The sequence below is a fragment of the Meriones unguiculatus genome, chromosome 17, assembly GCF_030254825.1.
Source record: "Meriones unguiculatus strain TT.TT164.6M chromosome 17, Bangor_MerUng_6.1, whole genome shotgun sequence".
Taxonomy (NCBI): domain Eukaryota; kingdom Metazoa; phylum Chordata; class Mammalia; order Rodentia; family Muridae; genus Meriones; species Meriones unguiculatus.
Window position 1 is genome coordinate 98812821 of NC_083364.1, and position 16055 is coordinate 98828875.

Sequence of the window (16055 nt, forward strand, 5' to 3'; positions counted from 1 at the left end):
TTCCTGATGGGTTGCCCATTTTCTGTGTTTTTTCCCTGTAACTGGTATCTCATTTCTGAGGAATTTAGACTTAGGCCTGCTCTCCCTAACCAGAAACGGAAGACTGTCATAGATAGATACTGAATCTGCCCCAGCTATCCAAACATCAACCAGGCCCAATCACAATAGATCAGGGCCATCCAGGATGGCATGGCAATAGACTCCAAACCACTCAGCCACCTTGATTGGGATTAGATAGTGTCCATGAGACTACATGACTCTGATTAGGATTGTCTGGGTCCTTGGAATTAAGTCCCATAATTATAAGCTGCAGTTCTCCTCGGCATCATATATTTCTATTCTTCTTTTAGTCAGTTTATCATGGTGATGAAGCCATGCTGCTGGTTGATTTACACCAAGCGGGATGGTTTCCTTTCAGGAAAGAAGGTTATCAGCAACAGGTTCCCAACAATGTTGATGTTAATAATGATGGACAAAATGCAAGCCATGTAGAACTTGAAGAAATGGAGCACCTAGTGGATGATAGACTTGAAGATGAGAATGAGAAGATGTAGGTAAAGATGGCAGTGCAGATCAAAGCCAGTTAACAGCTTCAGCTTGGTCTTTTATCACCACCTTTTTTACTTCACTAATACCAGAGGGGCCTCCCCAAATTGCCAATTAGACCTGAAAAACTGTGCCAGCTGTAAAGGAGGCCCTGACATTCTGAAAGTGGTTTAAATAACAGTGCAATTTCAAAAGAAAAATATATATCTTTCTTTTGATGATCATGTACAGATGTCTTTTCTTTAAGTTTCTCACACATATGACTATTTCAAGCCCAAATGGACTACTCAGTCAAGTGTGCAATTTTTTAGGACTCTGACAGAGCATAGCATAGCAATACTGGTTTTCTAGTTTTTTCATTTCAGTTATGTACGGTACACCAAGCAGAAGCAACCGCTGCATGTCATTCTTCAAGACCTATCACACCATTAAATGTCCACAGCCAGACAGCCTGCCTTTCTGTCTGTACTTTAAATAAATATATATATTTTTATGTGAAGCATCCTGAAAGTTTTAAAAAGGAATGAGCTCATAGTTTTTAATAAAGAAGTTTATTTACCAAAAATTTGCTAGCAGCATCTTGCCCACCCATAAAGCAATGAACTTCTCGAAAAAAAATCTTAATTTTGACATTTGGATAAATGATTGAAACTTTCTATTTTAAGGACACATGTCCCATCAGTTAGAAATAGTACTTAAAAGGAAAGGGGGAGCAACTCTTTATTGGAATTAAATTATATAAAATGTTTGATATGACAGTACTTTTATAAAATATGCTAGAGATTGCTTCTTTTATTTTTGAAATAAAAAGTCAATTACGATATTAAAAAAACAAAGAAAGGGTTATATTGTCTCAATATAATACAATGTGAGGCTACAGTCTGCTTCAGTGTCTTTGCCTTTGCTGTGATGAAATCTGCAGACAAAGCAACTTAAGGGAGAGAGGACAGGTGTGCTTTAGCTCACAGTCATGAGGGGAAGTCTAGGCAGCAGGAGCTTGAAGTGGCTGATCCCTTCCTATCCATCGTCAAGAAAAGAGTGTGTTTGCTTCCTACTGTTTCCGTCACCTCAATTTGTATGATCCCAGATCCCTCCTGCTCAAGGACTGCTTCCACCCCCAGGGCACCGGTCTTCCCATTTCAGTGAACCAAATCAAGGGAATCCACCTACAGGCAAGCTCCATCTCCATATGATTCTAGGTCTGTCAGGGTGACAGTTCATACTCAGCATCACACATCACGGCAGCTGGAACATGAGGCAGCTGGTCTCCTTGCAATTGCGGGCAGGAAGCAGAGAGAGAGGAATGCTGGTGCTCATGATTTCTCTCCTAACCCTTTTTATTCTCTGGGGCCCCAGCCCATGTAACAGGGATGCCCACATTAGGAGTGGGTTTCTCAGCCTCAGTTAAACACCTTTAGAAAAGCCATCTCAGATGGAGGTGTGTCTCCTAGCTGATTCTAAACCTGTTCTGATCAACAGTGAAGATTTACTGTCACACTTGTGCACACAGTGTTCACTTCCCATTTCTTTTCTTGATTATAAAAGAAAACAGAGATATATTAACTTGAGTTTCTGTTGCAGAGTTAATACTAAAGCTCAGTGGACTAAGACTGTGGGCAAACAGAGTCTTGGGAAATACTTGTGACTTGACACTCCCTTAGGAACTGGGTCATTTTCGTCAGGGAACCTGGCTTGAATGCTCACTGTCTTCCTTGGGTAGACTGATACAGTGTATGAATGACCTTACATGGTTAGAGCCTCCAGAGCCTGACACAGGGCGCCCTCTCCCAGACAGCCTGATAGTCCACTGTCTCCTCTGAAGTGTCCAACAAGTGGCCTCCTATCAGAGGTCCTCACTCTGCCTTAGTCTCCATTTGCTCTGATTCATTCGTCTTGCCTTACATTTTATGTCCTCACATGCATGCTGTCTCTCCTCGTGGAGCAATCTGGAGAAGGACTCCCATCTACCTCTCCATTGCCTGACTGCGCTTCTTTGGCCTTGTCTACCCTTAGGGGTACACACATTTGAAGTTCTGGTTCACATCACAGCACCCCGCCCCGCAGCATGTCATCGGCATTGTCAACTGCATTCTGAAAGCGAAATCACCTGTCAGGCAATGGGGACACAGAGAGACCTGGGCGGTCTTGTCGCTTCACTGGACTTGTATGAATCTCGCTCCCACACTGAACTTCCTAGTCTATGACATAGCCCCTCTCTGTGCAGAGATCAAGCTCAGTAATTCTGCAAAACCAGACGGTCCAGTGTGTGCCCAGTTGTGTCCTTCACATGATGTGGCTCAGTGAAGTGCCTGACTCCAGATAAGGCCTGTGGGTGGTTTGGCTTAAGCATGGGCCAAAACTTCAACTTCAAGGTTTCATGTCAACCTCATGGCATCCCTTCCATGTGGCATGGCAACAGTTCTCAAATTGCCCTTGCTTATGTCTGGAAAATGGTGCCTTGGTCAACATGGACGCCACTTTTGGCTGAGCACCACTTTCTATAGACTGTATAGGACTGTAAACCATGATGAGCAGCTGTGTCCCAGCTGTGGCTCAAACAGCATAGGCTTATACAGGGAGCATCACTGACCTTCCTCTTCTTCTGCAGATCCAGCACGTACCACCCAAAGGGCTTTGATGTCACTGTGAAGTACACACAGGGCAGCTGGACTGGCTTTGTTGGAGAGGATGTTGTCACCATCCCGAAAGGCTTCAACAGCTCATTCTTGGTCAATATTGCCACTATTTTTGAGTCTGAGAATTTCTTTTTGCCTGGGATTAAATGGAATGGAATTCTTGGACTTGCTTATGCTGCTTTGGCCAAGGTAAGGCAGGTCTTTCTGTTCCAGTTAATCAGACAAAATGATGAAGCTATGAAAACCAGTCATTGAAGGGTCCAGCACAGGGTCCTGGGTTGTCCTGAGTGGTAGTTGCTAAAAATCACATAGCGAATAGAGATGAGCATTTGCATAATAAAGTTTCCAGACTTTTTTGCAGCTTAGGGTAATTCCCTTTAAGATACAATTTTAGGGGTGTGTGTGTGTGGAGGTGTAGGTTTTGGGGTCACACAATGCAGAGAGACCCGAGTTTGGCACCAAGTGCTTTCCTCAGTCATTTTGCACCTTGTCTTTTTGAGACTGTCTCTCAGTGAACCAGCAATTTGCCCATTCAGTTAGGCCGACTGACCAGCAAACCCCAGAAAGCCTCCTAGCCCACTTCCTCAGTGCTGGAACTGCGCGCATGTGTTGCCGTTTCTAGCTTTTTCACATGAACCCTGGGGAATCCCCTAAGGTCCTCACACTCATGTTTATACAACAATCCCTTTACTAACTGAGCCGTAGTCCCATCTCAGTTTTGTTGTTTTGTTTTTGTTTACTTAAGTTTTTTTTTTTAGCAGAATTGTGAGTTTTGTAGATTGTGCAGTTTGTTTAGAAGTATTGATGAGAGTGGCATTAAAGGAAAACATACCTGCAATTAAGCTCTTAGGATCATATGAAGATGAGGCCTATGGCTGACACTGAGCTGTCAACTGTGAGTACCAAGCTGCCATATTGCTGAACTGTCACCCTGGGGCCTCTGAGGAGGCATCAGAACTGGTACATGGTCAGCTGCCCTGTGAATAGCCAGCCCATGCAGAAATGGCCAGGGAGAAATGTTGCAATGCTTTGATCGCAAAATCAGACCTTCCCAAGATAAGCAAGACAGGACTGACTGAGTCATTTCCAATTTTGGTACTTAGGTCAATATGAAGAAATAACAGTGTCTAAAAGAGAATAGGCAGTGTGGGTTCTACGCGGAGCAGTTGCCAGAAGCAGGTGGAATCACAGAAGGGCTGTACCCAGCCTTGGGAGACAGGCAGGTGGGTGTGCACTTGAGAAATGCAGTAGGGATAACCTGCCCTTGTCCTGCACCACTTGTGGCTCAGTGGCTCAGGCCTGCACTTTGAGCCCTAGCTTACCTCAGGGAAGAACGTAACCACCAGTGGACCTGTCTGGCCCAGGACAATCCAGAAAGCATCGTTCACCCACCCTGCTGCTCTGCTCCAGTCTGTTAACCGTGGTGTGTATGTGAAACAGGTGGGGAGTTTCCAGCCCTTGGCGTCTCCTGGAAAAAGAACAAGGGTTACCAATTCTTGTCAGACCCCAGGCTATCACAAGATAGCCATCCACTCAGCTCATGTTCCTGTGAGACAGAGCCTGAGAGGCCCTTGTGTCCCATTTACACATGTGCTTGCGTCAATGAAGAAGTTTAGAATCAATTGAATGGGAGCCCCAAGCCACTCTTACCCCATTGCAGAGCCAAAACTGGCTCAAGAGCCCCTTTGTACCTGGCACTGTGGGCAGACTCCATAGATATGAAGACTGGCACGAGTCCTGGGTTCCTAAGTTCCTTCTGCTAACAGTGTGAAATCATAGCTTTGAGATGTTGAAAGTGAAGGATGAGATGTTTTTAATGCCAATTATTCTGAAAAATAACCCTAAAATAAATGGAATTAATAATGTGTAAAGCCTTTGTGAGAACAGAACTGTGGGGTTTCTTGGGAGGCATCTAGACTCTCCACATGATCTTTTAATCATTTCATCCATGAAATCCCAGTGAGCTTCAGAACTGCATCTAGAAGGACTGGCTGGGTGGCCCAGGTCAGGTGTGTTATCTCTGAAACAGTGTGGCTGGCCAAAGCCTGGGGAATGGTCCTAATGTGGGTGCTCCTGGTGGGCCCCAGGTAGCCCTCCAAAGCATGCACATAACAACCACTGGGGGCATCTTCTGCCACAGATGCCAGGCCCCACCTGTACACCTTGGAACTGGGTCCCTTGGGGTTGGTTTTGAGCAACTCTAAATTTTTTAGTCCTTGGGAGATTCTGAGGCTCAGGCCTAAGGAAAAATAGCTCATAGACTAGCATGTCTGAACTACACATGTGTTGGGTCCTTTAGCCAACAAAGGCCTCTTTAGCCAACAAAGGCCTCTTTAGCCAACTTTAAAGGCCTCTTAAACCCAGAGCAAGTCTGTCAGGCAACAGTGATCACATCTGCCAGACAAGTGAACAAAGAACAAGTCAGGACCAGTTCCAGAATTGGCCAGACATGAAACAAGCATGCATCCTCTTCTGCTTCTCAGGAAAGGAACTATGAGACCCCACCAGACCCCACCCACCCCACAGTGGACTTTGGCTTTCAGCCTACCAAGACATACAGACCTGCAGAGAGTGCATGGTGAGATGGTACTAAATTCATGGTAGGATTATAGGGGTAGAGATGGAAGGAACAAGCAGCCAAAGAAAAATGTCTCCTATCTCATTCATAATGGAGCTTCAAATTCTCATGGCTCCTTCGGAGTGGCCATGGTCAGGTTTTCAGCCCCCACTGCTGAGCATTACAATTGCCTGTAGAAACTGACAACCCAGGCAGGGCGTGGTGGTGCATGCCTGTAACTCCAGCTATTCTCCAGGTCAAAGCAAGAGGATTGCTGAATTCAAAGGCAACCTAGGCTACATAGTAAAACTCTGTCTCAGATGAAAGCAAAAACAAAATTCTGGCAACTCACGGTAGCCAGCCCTGTGTCTTCCAGTTGTGAAAGCAAAGTCTAAATTCAAGTCTGTTGTTAGCCTTCTTCATGGCTTGGTCAGTGCTAGTCTGTCCTAGTCCAAAGCTGTTTACAGAACACCCTTGACCTTGGACACTGTTGTGAAATAGAGATGTTCTTCAAACATGTAGCTCTGTTCAGGAGAGGCATCAGGAAAGGAGGTCTGCAACCTACAGTCAGGAATATCCTCACTGTTGAAGCTCATGATAGCTGAAGTAGCAGGGGCTGGTATATAGGTGCATAGTCCTAGTAGGTCAAAGATTACTTGAATGTTGGAAGGATGTGGTGGAGAGACTTAGGAGGTAGAACTCCTAGAGTAACTGTTTTCTCTTACCCCAAGTATCTAAGCCCAGGTCAGTAACCCACTATCACAGGTCCGCACAGCTCCTCTCCTGAATTGGTGATAAACAGCTTGAAGCACCCTAATAGCTCCTGGAGATGTCATGCTTTTGTGGCAGAACCTAAATGCCAGACAGGAGGAAGCAAGGTGGGTGATCATTCCTGGTTTCAAGCATGTGTGTTGATTAACCATGAGACTCTTTAAGTAGAAAGACCAAGAATTCCAAAAGAGAAAGATGCGGACCACACCAGGTCACCCTTGTCTTCACAGTGGTCACAAAGCAGTAATTGTCTTTCCCACCTTTCTGCAGCCATCAAGCTCTCTGGAGACTTTCTTTGATTCGTTGGTGGCACAAGCAAAGATTCCAGACATTTTCTCCATGCAGATGTGCGGCGCTGGATTGCCAGTAGCTGGATCTGGTACCAACGGAGGTAGTCTTGTGGGTATCTTTCAGTCTTAAGGGGATTAAAAAAAAAAAACACAAATTGATGAGGTTTCTGTTTTATTAAAAACAAATCAGAACTATTAGATACACAATCTAATTTAGGTACTGTTCAGATGCCATATAGGAAATTATTAACTGCTACTAAATATTAGGCACCATAACAGAATTTAAGGATTTAATAAACTTTGTCTTAAAACCTTTGGAAGATGAATAAAGGTCCTACCATCTACAAAAATGATTCTCATTGCTCCTCCAAATTCCACCCCGGTTGTCTTATTGTTCTTTAAGAGTATAAAACAGCTGGCTTTCAGTAGGGACGTTTACCAGTAGGTAGTGGGGAGGTGCAACAGGTGGCCCTCCTCTAGGCCACCTCATATACACTATGATTTCATATACTTGATGGGAGATATCACCACTGTGCTCTCCTTTCCTCCACCATCATTCCCTTCTCTTTGTTCCAACTCTGCACAGGCAAATACTACCCAATAAAGATGTTTAGAATGAAATGAATTCGGGGAAATCTACCTCATGGGATAATGCAGGTCAAGCTTCCCTTCAGGGGAAGTCAGCGTACAGAAGAAAACAAGAAGGACACCTTTTTGGGTTGAGTGTTTAGTCTCTGTTCTCACTGCAGCAGGATCAGCAGCAGATATTGCCTTCAGCTGATAGTCCACCTGCCCCAAGCACTTCTGTTGTCTCCTTATAAAGGGACAGGGTTGTGGGGTAACATTGCTTTTGCAAACAGTGTCTTGATTAGGAAATCTTGTGGTCTGTTTCCCTTATCTCTGACTTCTGACGCAGTAAATCAATGCCAGTCAGCATGGTTAACTGTTTTGCTGCATCTGTCTGAGGGAACTCTCAGCATCAAGAAGCCGGAGCCGTATACCAGGGACACTAGTGGAGCATCTTTATCAGACTAGAGCAAAGTATGGGGAAAATGACCCCACCACAAGCCCTCCATAAATGGGGAATTGTCAAGCATCACTATTTGCTATAGAGCACCAGAATAAAGTGAAGGAACTCTTTTGAGTGATGTTTTACCCTGAGGAACTGCTTCTCTGTGGAATCTATTGATGTGGCCACATAGTTTTTACCTCTTACATCTGTAACTATCCCCACCTCCCAGGTCCTAGGTGGAATTGAACCAAGTTTGTATAAAGGAGATATCTGGTATACCCCAATTAAAGAGGAATGGTACTATCAGATAGAGATCCTGAAATTGGAAATCGGAGGCCAGAGCCTCAACCTGGACTGCAGAGAGGTGAGTGTATTCTATTCTTTTGAATTTTGCCTGTGGGTGCTGAAGAAGCCTCAGAATTTAACTGGTACCTGGGCATCAACTCAGAAGGTGTGTCATATGACAGGGTAGCTCAAAAGATCCTTATGGGAAGACATAGAGCCTTTATCTATAATGAGTTCAAATCAGTAAATTACATACATGCACAAGCACACACACACACACTACAGCCTCCTACCAACCTCCTGGAAACATTAGGATAAGATTCTGAGTATGGAGGACCGTGTCCAATTTCATCTTCTCCAGTCATCTTGGCCAGATGGTCCCTCAACTATGTTGAAAAGAACCTTTATCGGAACAGAGAATGGAAATTAAACCATCATTAGCTTTCTCCTCCTTAAACTACCCCCCCCACACGCACACAACTCTAACTGAAAGAAGACTCCTAAAGATGCAGCAGCTTGACAATCCACTAAGCAAACACACACTGCTATACTGCACCCTCCATTAGTCACTTACCCAGTCCCACACTGCATTTGGCTCCTTTTGTATTACGGCATTTGAGTTAGGACAAGTCGAGGAAGCCTCAGTTCTATGTGCCAGTTTTAGAATGGACTCTGGAGCTCACTGGCCAGTGACTGGATAACTCCCTATGGCGCCTACCCTCTTGTTGACTTTCACGTGTCTCCACATTACCCTGAATTCTCATGATCACAAACACCTCTAATAAATGCTGCTTTATCCCAGTCCTATAGAGTTGGGTTCCAAGTCCACAGATCTACAGTGTCAGAGACCCTTAGTTAGCACTGAAGGATCCAGGCTTGTATCAAATGAAATGGAGTACAAACTGTGTGTTATGTGTGTTGTGTGTATGTGTTACTAAATTTTCTTCTCAAATGCAAATAGAAGGTGACCATCAAGAACTGTCCTTCTCTTTTTCTATTGGTCAGATAATAGAAAAGTGGATTTTAAGCAGTTTGTAGAGGTAGCTTTTAAAAGGGTCATTTTAATTTCCAAAGTCCAGTGGCTCATCTCTGCCCAGCATGAGAGAAGAATAAATTGAGCAGCTCTAGGAAGGCAAAAGCTCTGCCTGGGAACTCTGGATTTGTGGTCCTGTCCCTTTCTTGTGCCTCAGTTCCTTTTCTATGAAGGGGAAACTCTGGTGTGGACGGCCTCTGGTGCCTGAGCTCAGGAGGATAAAACGACGCATAGTCACCACTGAGCTACTGTGGCTATGTGACGGAAATGGGGTCAAGGTGTGTGCATGGGGAGCATAGCCCTGCTCAGCGCCTCCTCACTTCCTCGTTTCAGTACAATGCAGACAAGGCCATCGTGGACAGCGGCACCACGCTCCTGCGCCTGCCCCAGAAGGTGTTCAACGCCGTAGTGGAAGCCGTGGCACGCACATCCCTGGTGAGTCCCAGGGCACGTGGGAATTTTCTAGAACACGGCTGTGTGTTGCAAGTCTCTGAACTATTACTTGGGGTCCTGAAAGGCTTAAAGCGAGTTATTTTGAAAACTGCTGCTGTGAATCCAGCCTATGAAATGACCTTTAATGTGAATCTATCTGCAGCGCCTTCACGCCACCTTCAGAGGGTCTGGTTCTGCGTGCACAACACTCTAGTGTTTTAACTGATAGTTGAGTTGGCGCAACAATCTGTTTATCTGAAGTGAATTATCTTCAGTGTGGTTATACCATGTGATAGAAATATGGTCTGGGTCAGCACTGCCAAGTGATGGTCTTGTTATGCAGGCATTATGGGGTGTGCTTACACAAAACTAAGTGGTGTGGGCCAATCACCAGGCAGAAGGGTCACAAGAACCAACTCCACAAAGTTGTCCCCCACATGGATGCTATGTCACATGTGTGATCCTTCCTTATGTTTTCCCACATGTATGTTCCACAATAATGATAATATTAATAAAATCTTAAAAATAAATAAACACAAAAATCACACTATGTGTGCAGCTGCTGCTATGTACCACAGCATATGGCTTTCTGTAAACTGTATAAGTAGAAGTACACAAAATAACCATGAAAAGTGTGGTACCTGCTCGATGCATAAGCCAGCTACTCAGTGTTTGCTGTCACTCTTAACTCGAATTGTGTCACTCTGCTTTTGCGCAGCTGTCAGCACAGTATAGTAAGTATGCTCACTGCAGCACCACCACAGGTCTGTAAGCGAAGCACTGGACTGTGATGACACAATGGCCGTGACATCTCATGACTGTCTCCCTCCATTACAGTCTTAGAGCCACCACTGTTAACTTATGCTATCATTGACAGAAAAACTTATCTAGCTCATAGCCATGTACTGAAGTATCAGGAAAAGTACACAATTGTGTCCTTTAAAACAAAACAAATAAACCCCAAATCTGTTCCCTCTTTGCTCTTCATCCAAACTGGAAGGGCATCTAAACATCTTATAGAAGACAAGCCAATTGTCCAAAATAACACTTGTTTGACGGCCATGTCCTAAAATGTAAATATATCCTGTTTGAGGGCAGTGTGTTAGTCAGGGTTATCTAAAGAAACGGAACTAAGAATGAGTATCTATGATTTAACAGATTGACTCACAGCAAACCAACATTGGCTGGCTGCTAGCATCGAACTAGCCATCAGAAGCTGCATAGCTTTTGAGGATGCCTACTGTCTCCTCAGCATCATCCCACTTTTCCGGTCAGTGCACACCAATAGTATATACCACAAACATCTGTCCAGGGAAGGGGAGATGGCTCAGTGGGTAAAGTGGCTGCCATGCAAGCACGAGAACTGGAACTCAGAATCCTGGGATGCTGTGTCAAAGCAGGCAAGCAGGCATGGTGGCTCCTGTAAATCTGTACTGGGGAGGCAGAGAAAGGTTCACCAGAGCAGGCTGGCTAGCTAGACATGCTGGAAATGATGTTCCAAGTTCAGCAAGAGACCCTGCCTCAATAAAGTAAGAGCTATTGAGGAAGGCACGCATGTCAACTTCAGGCCTCCATCCATGTCTTAGTTAGGGTTTCTGTGACAAAACAGCATGACCAAAAGAAACTTGGGGAAGAAAGGATTTATTTCAGCTTCAACTTTTAGATTACAGTCCATCACTGAGGAAAGTCAGAGCAGGAGCTCATGGCAGAAACCTGAAGGCAGGAGCTGATGCAGAGGCCAAGGAGAAGCACTACTTACTGGCTTGCTCCCGGTGGCCTACTCAGCCTGCTTACAGCACCCAGGACCACTTGCACAGGCAGGGTGGTCCTACCCATAGAAAGCTGGGTCTTCCTACATCAATTGTCAACCAAGGAAATGTGTGTTTAGGTTTGTATAAAGCTGACTTGAGATTAACCAGCACAACACTCATATACACACTTGCAGTTGCACCTGCATTTGTAATTACTTGCACACATGGAAGCATGGGGTGTGTGTCTACTAGTTACTTTTCATGACAGGGACACATACCTCACAGAAGGATTTATGTTATTCGTGGTTTCCAAGGTGTCAGCCTGTCATGATGGGGAAACTGAAGCAGAGCAGAAAAGCTCATATCATGCCAGCCGGGACACAGAGAAAGGGGATCCCGGGGGTGGGGGCAGGGCATTATAAAGCTCTAGACCCTCCTCAGTGCTCTCTTCAGCTGGGCTGCACCTCCCTCCTTAGCCACCTCCCCACAATGCCATGATATTAAATCCCTCAAGGAAGTGTTATGCCAGGTTCACGGGACCCTCAGAGACCACCAGGAGACGACTCGATGCAATTGCAAGAGAGCTTTATTATGAGAGCAATCGAACTCGGGACCCAAGTCTCACTGGCGCAGCAGTAGAGAAGTGGGACCCCGAGCTCTGAATGAACAGGATTTTTAAAGGGAAAGTCTGTGAGCCGGGGGTTTCCATGGCAGCAAGCAGGGGGGCACAAGCCTTGGCGTTACAGAATTGGGTGAAGTTTAGCAGGGCGGGGTGACCTTTTCTGAGGCACACAATCACAATGGCTAAGGCATATAATCACAATGGCTATTTTTCTAAACCATATCTGAAACATTGGGGAGAATTTTCCCACCCGATTCCCAAACGATTCTCATTGATTATTGCCAGGGAGTTTGTCTCTATTTTCTCTGAAGCATTTATTCTGTTATATTTCCTGGAGGCTGTTGCTAGGAGAGTTAACTTTGTTTTCTGCCAGGTGTACATTCTGTGATATTTCCTGATGCCTGAATTCAGTTCCCAGTCAAGATCTTTATTTCAAAATGGAGTTATATTCAGGCTATCTTAAGCTCTTCAGAAGTAATGGCAGATTCCCAGTATTGGATCAGTTCCCAGAGTCCCCACAAATGGGGACCACTCCATGTTTGGTACATACCAAGTAAAACTAAGCCCCACCCAGTTTCCTCTATTTGGTAGCAGGGAACCTTCCAGGAGCCCCCCTGCTTCCGTCTGTGGGGTTGTTAATACTGTTTCTCTCTGTTTCCACCTGTCATCTATAACTGTCACCTATGTTTGTCTATCTCTTCCTCCACTGTAATTTCTTCCATCACTTGTCTGCCAGGCTGGACAACCCACAAGGGCTACTTGGAAGCCAGGGTATCCAGCACTTCTTCCAGGAAGCAGTCAGTTTCCTTTCAACTTGCACAGCTTGGCCTGCCAACTGTTCAGCCAACACTGCCCTGCTATCTGCTGCCATGTCGACAGTGCTGCCCTCTGCTGTTGTTTCTTCACGTTAGCTTGGCCCCGTACTTCTGAAAGTATTAAGATCCCCTAGAGAGGCCTTTCATTAGGACCAAGACTGCAACACCAGGAAAACCAGCTCCCGGTGTGAAGCTGAGCAGACTGCTTGCACAACTCAAGAAGGGGTGTTTGGACCAGTCATGGCATTTATTTGACCACTACCAGTCATTTGCTCTGAACCAATCTCAGGCACTTGTTTGGAACAATCTTGGCCTTCCCTCTCAGCACCTTAGACAATGCCTTTTCTAGCCTGCTGAGGAAACTGCTGCTTGCCTGTCAAGGTGAACATAGTTGCAGGGTCATCTAGAGTTGATCCGGCCTGCCACAACAAAAGTCTGGTCGTATCTGTTTCAAACTGCCCTGGCTTAGGCTGGGTCTTTAGGAGTAGGGTGTTCCTGCAGTCTTTGCACAGTCTGGAGGCATCTGTGGAATGTGGCTGGTACTAGCCTAAGGGCAGTCCAGCTGCCTGGGTAGGCTGATAATTTTATTTATTTATTTGTTTGTTTGTTTGTTTATTTGCTTAAGACAGGCAGAACTGCAAGGGGCAGTCCATCCGTTGCTAACGAGGAAGTCAAATTGCTCTGTCCCCAAATCTTTGCTTATTTACCGGAACATGAACATCGTAGGTATACTTGAGATACAAATTTAACATTGACAGATTTCACAACTGATTTTTAACAATGTTAACTCCTCCCTGTGCCCAGAGAGAAGTGCGCCCCCCCTTGTCTTTCTCATGTCTACTCAAGGCCCTTATTAGATTACCAAACGTGAGCATTTTGTGTCCAGAGCCTGCAGGTGATGCTGGCAAGGGGCCAGAGTGAAACCAAGTTGGCCAAATCTCAGCCACTGACAGTATAACCATGGCTGTGTATCAGATCCCAGTAGAAGTTCAGAATAAGAAGGGCTTTGGTTAGGCTGTTGCAGAAGCCTGGATCTATATGGGAAGAGCACCCAGCAAGAATGTGTGCAGAGTGTTTTGTTTCCAGTGTCAGGCAGCGGTCCAGAGCAGCCACACCAAAAGCAGAACAGATCCCTGTCTTTGCCAACAGCTGCTACATGCCCAAAAAAAAATGCCAAGTCAGTCTTTCCATGCTGTAAAGTTAGAATGCTTACTAAAAATTAGACCCTACTTAAAATATGGAGCATATGCCCAGTGCTTAAATATAAGTATGTGCTTGGCGGGAGTAGTGTAAGAACCTTCAGACTTTATATTCTGAGCTCGAAAGCATTAAGAGTCTTGGGAACCAGTGTGGAGTAGCAGGGTATAGCCAGGAGCCACAGCCAGCCCTCTCATGCAGCCTGGGCAGGTGTGTGGAGGGCTCAGGGGTTTGCACCTTGAGTTCATCTCAGCATCTGATGACTTAAGCAAAACAGAGACAGAGGGCAGGAGCTTACGGCATGTGTTTGCTGTGTCTAAAATTATCCTGTGACCTCATTCAGCACCTGCATCAGGGAAGAAAGGCAAACAGTTTGGTGGAACATGTCCCAGTAGTGTGTGTCCTTTGCCTTACAGCACAGGGCTGCTGGGCATTGGTGCCCTTTACCTACAGGGCTCGTGGAAACCCATCCTCTTGGCCTGGGTTTTCCTCCTACTTAAACAGAGTGCTAGATCCAGACTGGAAAGAACTATAAAGTCTGTGCTCTTGCCACTCCATGCGTGTTGTTCAGGCAGGATATAGAAAGGGATGGTCTCTAGATCTGTGTAGAAAAGGGATTTTCTGGAGCCCCAACCTCCAGTCTGCTCAGCTGTGGTTCAGTGTAGCACCTTTAAAACCTGCCAACTTTAAAACTGGCCTGAGGAAGACAGCGGGCCTGGGGGTCTGTCAGACATATTTTCAGGGACAGAAAATATACCTCCAGATCTGATCTATACTGTCTTAGTCACTTGCCTGGCCTTTCTGGGAGTCACTCTTCATTACACGTTAGAGCTGGTCATGTGCCTCACTGGAACACTGGCACTCCCTGGAGGCCCAGGCACTCTTACTTCTGTCAAATCCAGCCAGGTGATGAGTGATTATCTCATCAGGGAAAGGATCCTATGATTCTATTGGTGAGCCATCACTTCTGTAAAAGACAAAAGTGTATTAACAGCTGTATTAAAAGTGTATTAGAAAACTTACAAGTCCATCCTGACTTTGTGGGAGGATTAACAGGTGACTTCATGCCCCAGAGGTGGGTGGTGGCACCTAGCATGTACCATTGTTGCACCCAGCACCCACCCAACATTCAGGATGTAGGTGCCAACCTGCTTCTCAGGACTGGCCCTGGCCCTGGCTTCTCCCAATCTCGGGAACAGCCTGTCACTTTCACTTATGGCGGCTAGTGACTCTACAGTACCTATCTAGCCCAGACATTCCCTAGAGCTCAGGGAACTCAGAGCACAGCTGATCTCACACATACCCACTTAGCTGCACTGAGTACAGATATTGGTAAATGGAGTGCAGGCTTTGACTGCTTCACAGCAGCGCTTGATTCCCTCTCAGCCTCCTTACCTCTCTTTCTGTGCCTGGTACTCAAAGAGCCATTTCCTGTCAACACATTTTCATGGTTCTACCTACTACCCTTCTCTTACTTGCAGCCCTGAGCTTCTTGCCAGAGAAGCTCCACTGGTGACAGTCCCCATAGTTCTGTCAGACATATTCCCTCCATGGCCCAGGCACAGCCCTGAAGCTGAGGCTGAGTTGGCCGAAGTCTAAGGAACCTGTAATTTCCCTGTAGATGGAAATGAGTGAGTGGTACCACCCTACCAGGTCTTGACGGGAAGCACAGGAGGCCTCCTTTTGTCACCTTTTCATTCCTGTTTCTTGGGATTGTCTTTGTGTAGGTATTAGGCCCATATAGTGAGACATATACAGCACAGGCAGAGTATACTGTCCTGATAAGTTCTAGGTCCAGGTCCAGTGTCATTCATTACCAGGAAGCAAGACTTGTCACCATGAGCTGCCCAGGGAAAGACCAAGTGAGAGATGTCCAGAGCAGTGTGCTATTGTTAATTCAGGAGTCAGGGAGGTTTCCTGGAGGAGGTGGAGTCTAGACTGAGGTCTCAAGAAAGGTGTTTAAGAACCCTGCACTAGGAAGCAACTAGTCTAATGAAAGCCTGAGTCCCAGGCAGGCAATGTTCCAGGGGCCTTAACTATCTTATTGACATAAACTATGCATGGGAAGAGAAATGCAACTGAAGAACTATCAGGTTGGGCTGTGGGCA

The 16055-nt window shown here is 45.7% G+C and overlaps 1 protein-coding gene and 1 long non-coding RNA gene across 2 annotated transcripts in view; one reads left to right on the plus strand and one right to left on the minus strand.

Annotated features, from left to right (window-relative positions):
* The window catches only part of Bace2 (beta-secretase 2), an 80716-nt gene that overhangs the window by 48224 nt on the left and 16437 nt on the right, over positions 1–16055 (plus strand). The window contains exons 3-6 of the mRNA XM_060370838.1: positions 3155–3371; positions 6781–6909; positions 8042–8176; positions 9464–9565. Of these exons, the coding sequence (XP_060226821.1) occupies positions 3155–3371; positions 6781–6909; positions 8042–8176; positions 9464–9565 (583 nt within the window). The remainder of the gene's footprint in view (positions 1–3154; positions 3372–6780; positions 6910–8041; positions 8177–9463; positions 9566–16055) is intronic.
* LOC132648618 (uncharacterized) lies at positions 1082–7578 on the minus strand. The gene is made up of 4 exons (XR_009587060.1): positions 7441–7578; positions 6771–6925; positions 4505–4650; positions 1082–3479 (listed from the first exon to the last, which is right to left on the minus strand). It is a non-coding gene; the product is annotated as an uncharacterized LOC132648618 (long non-coding RNA).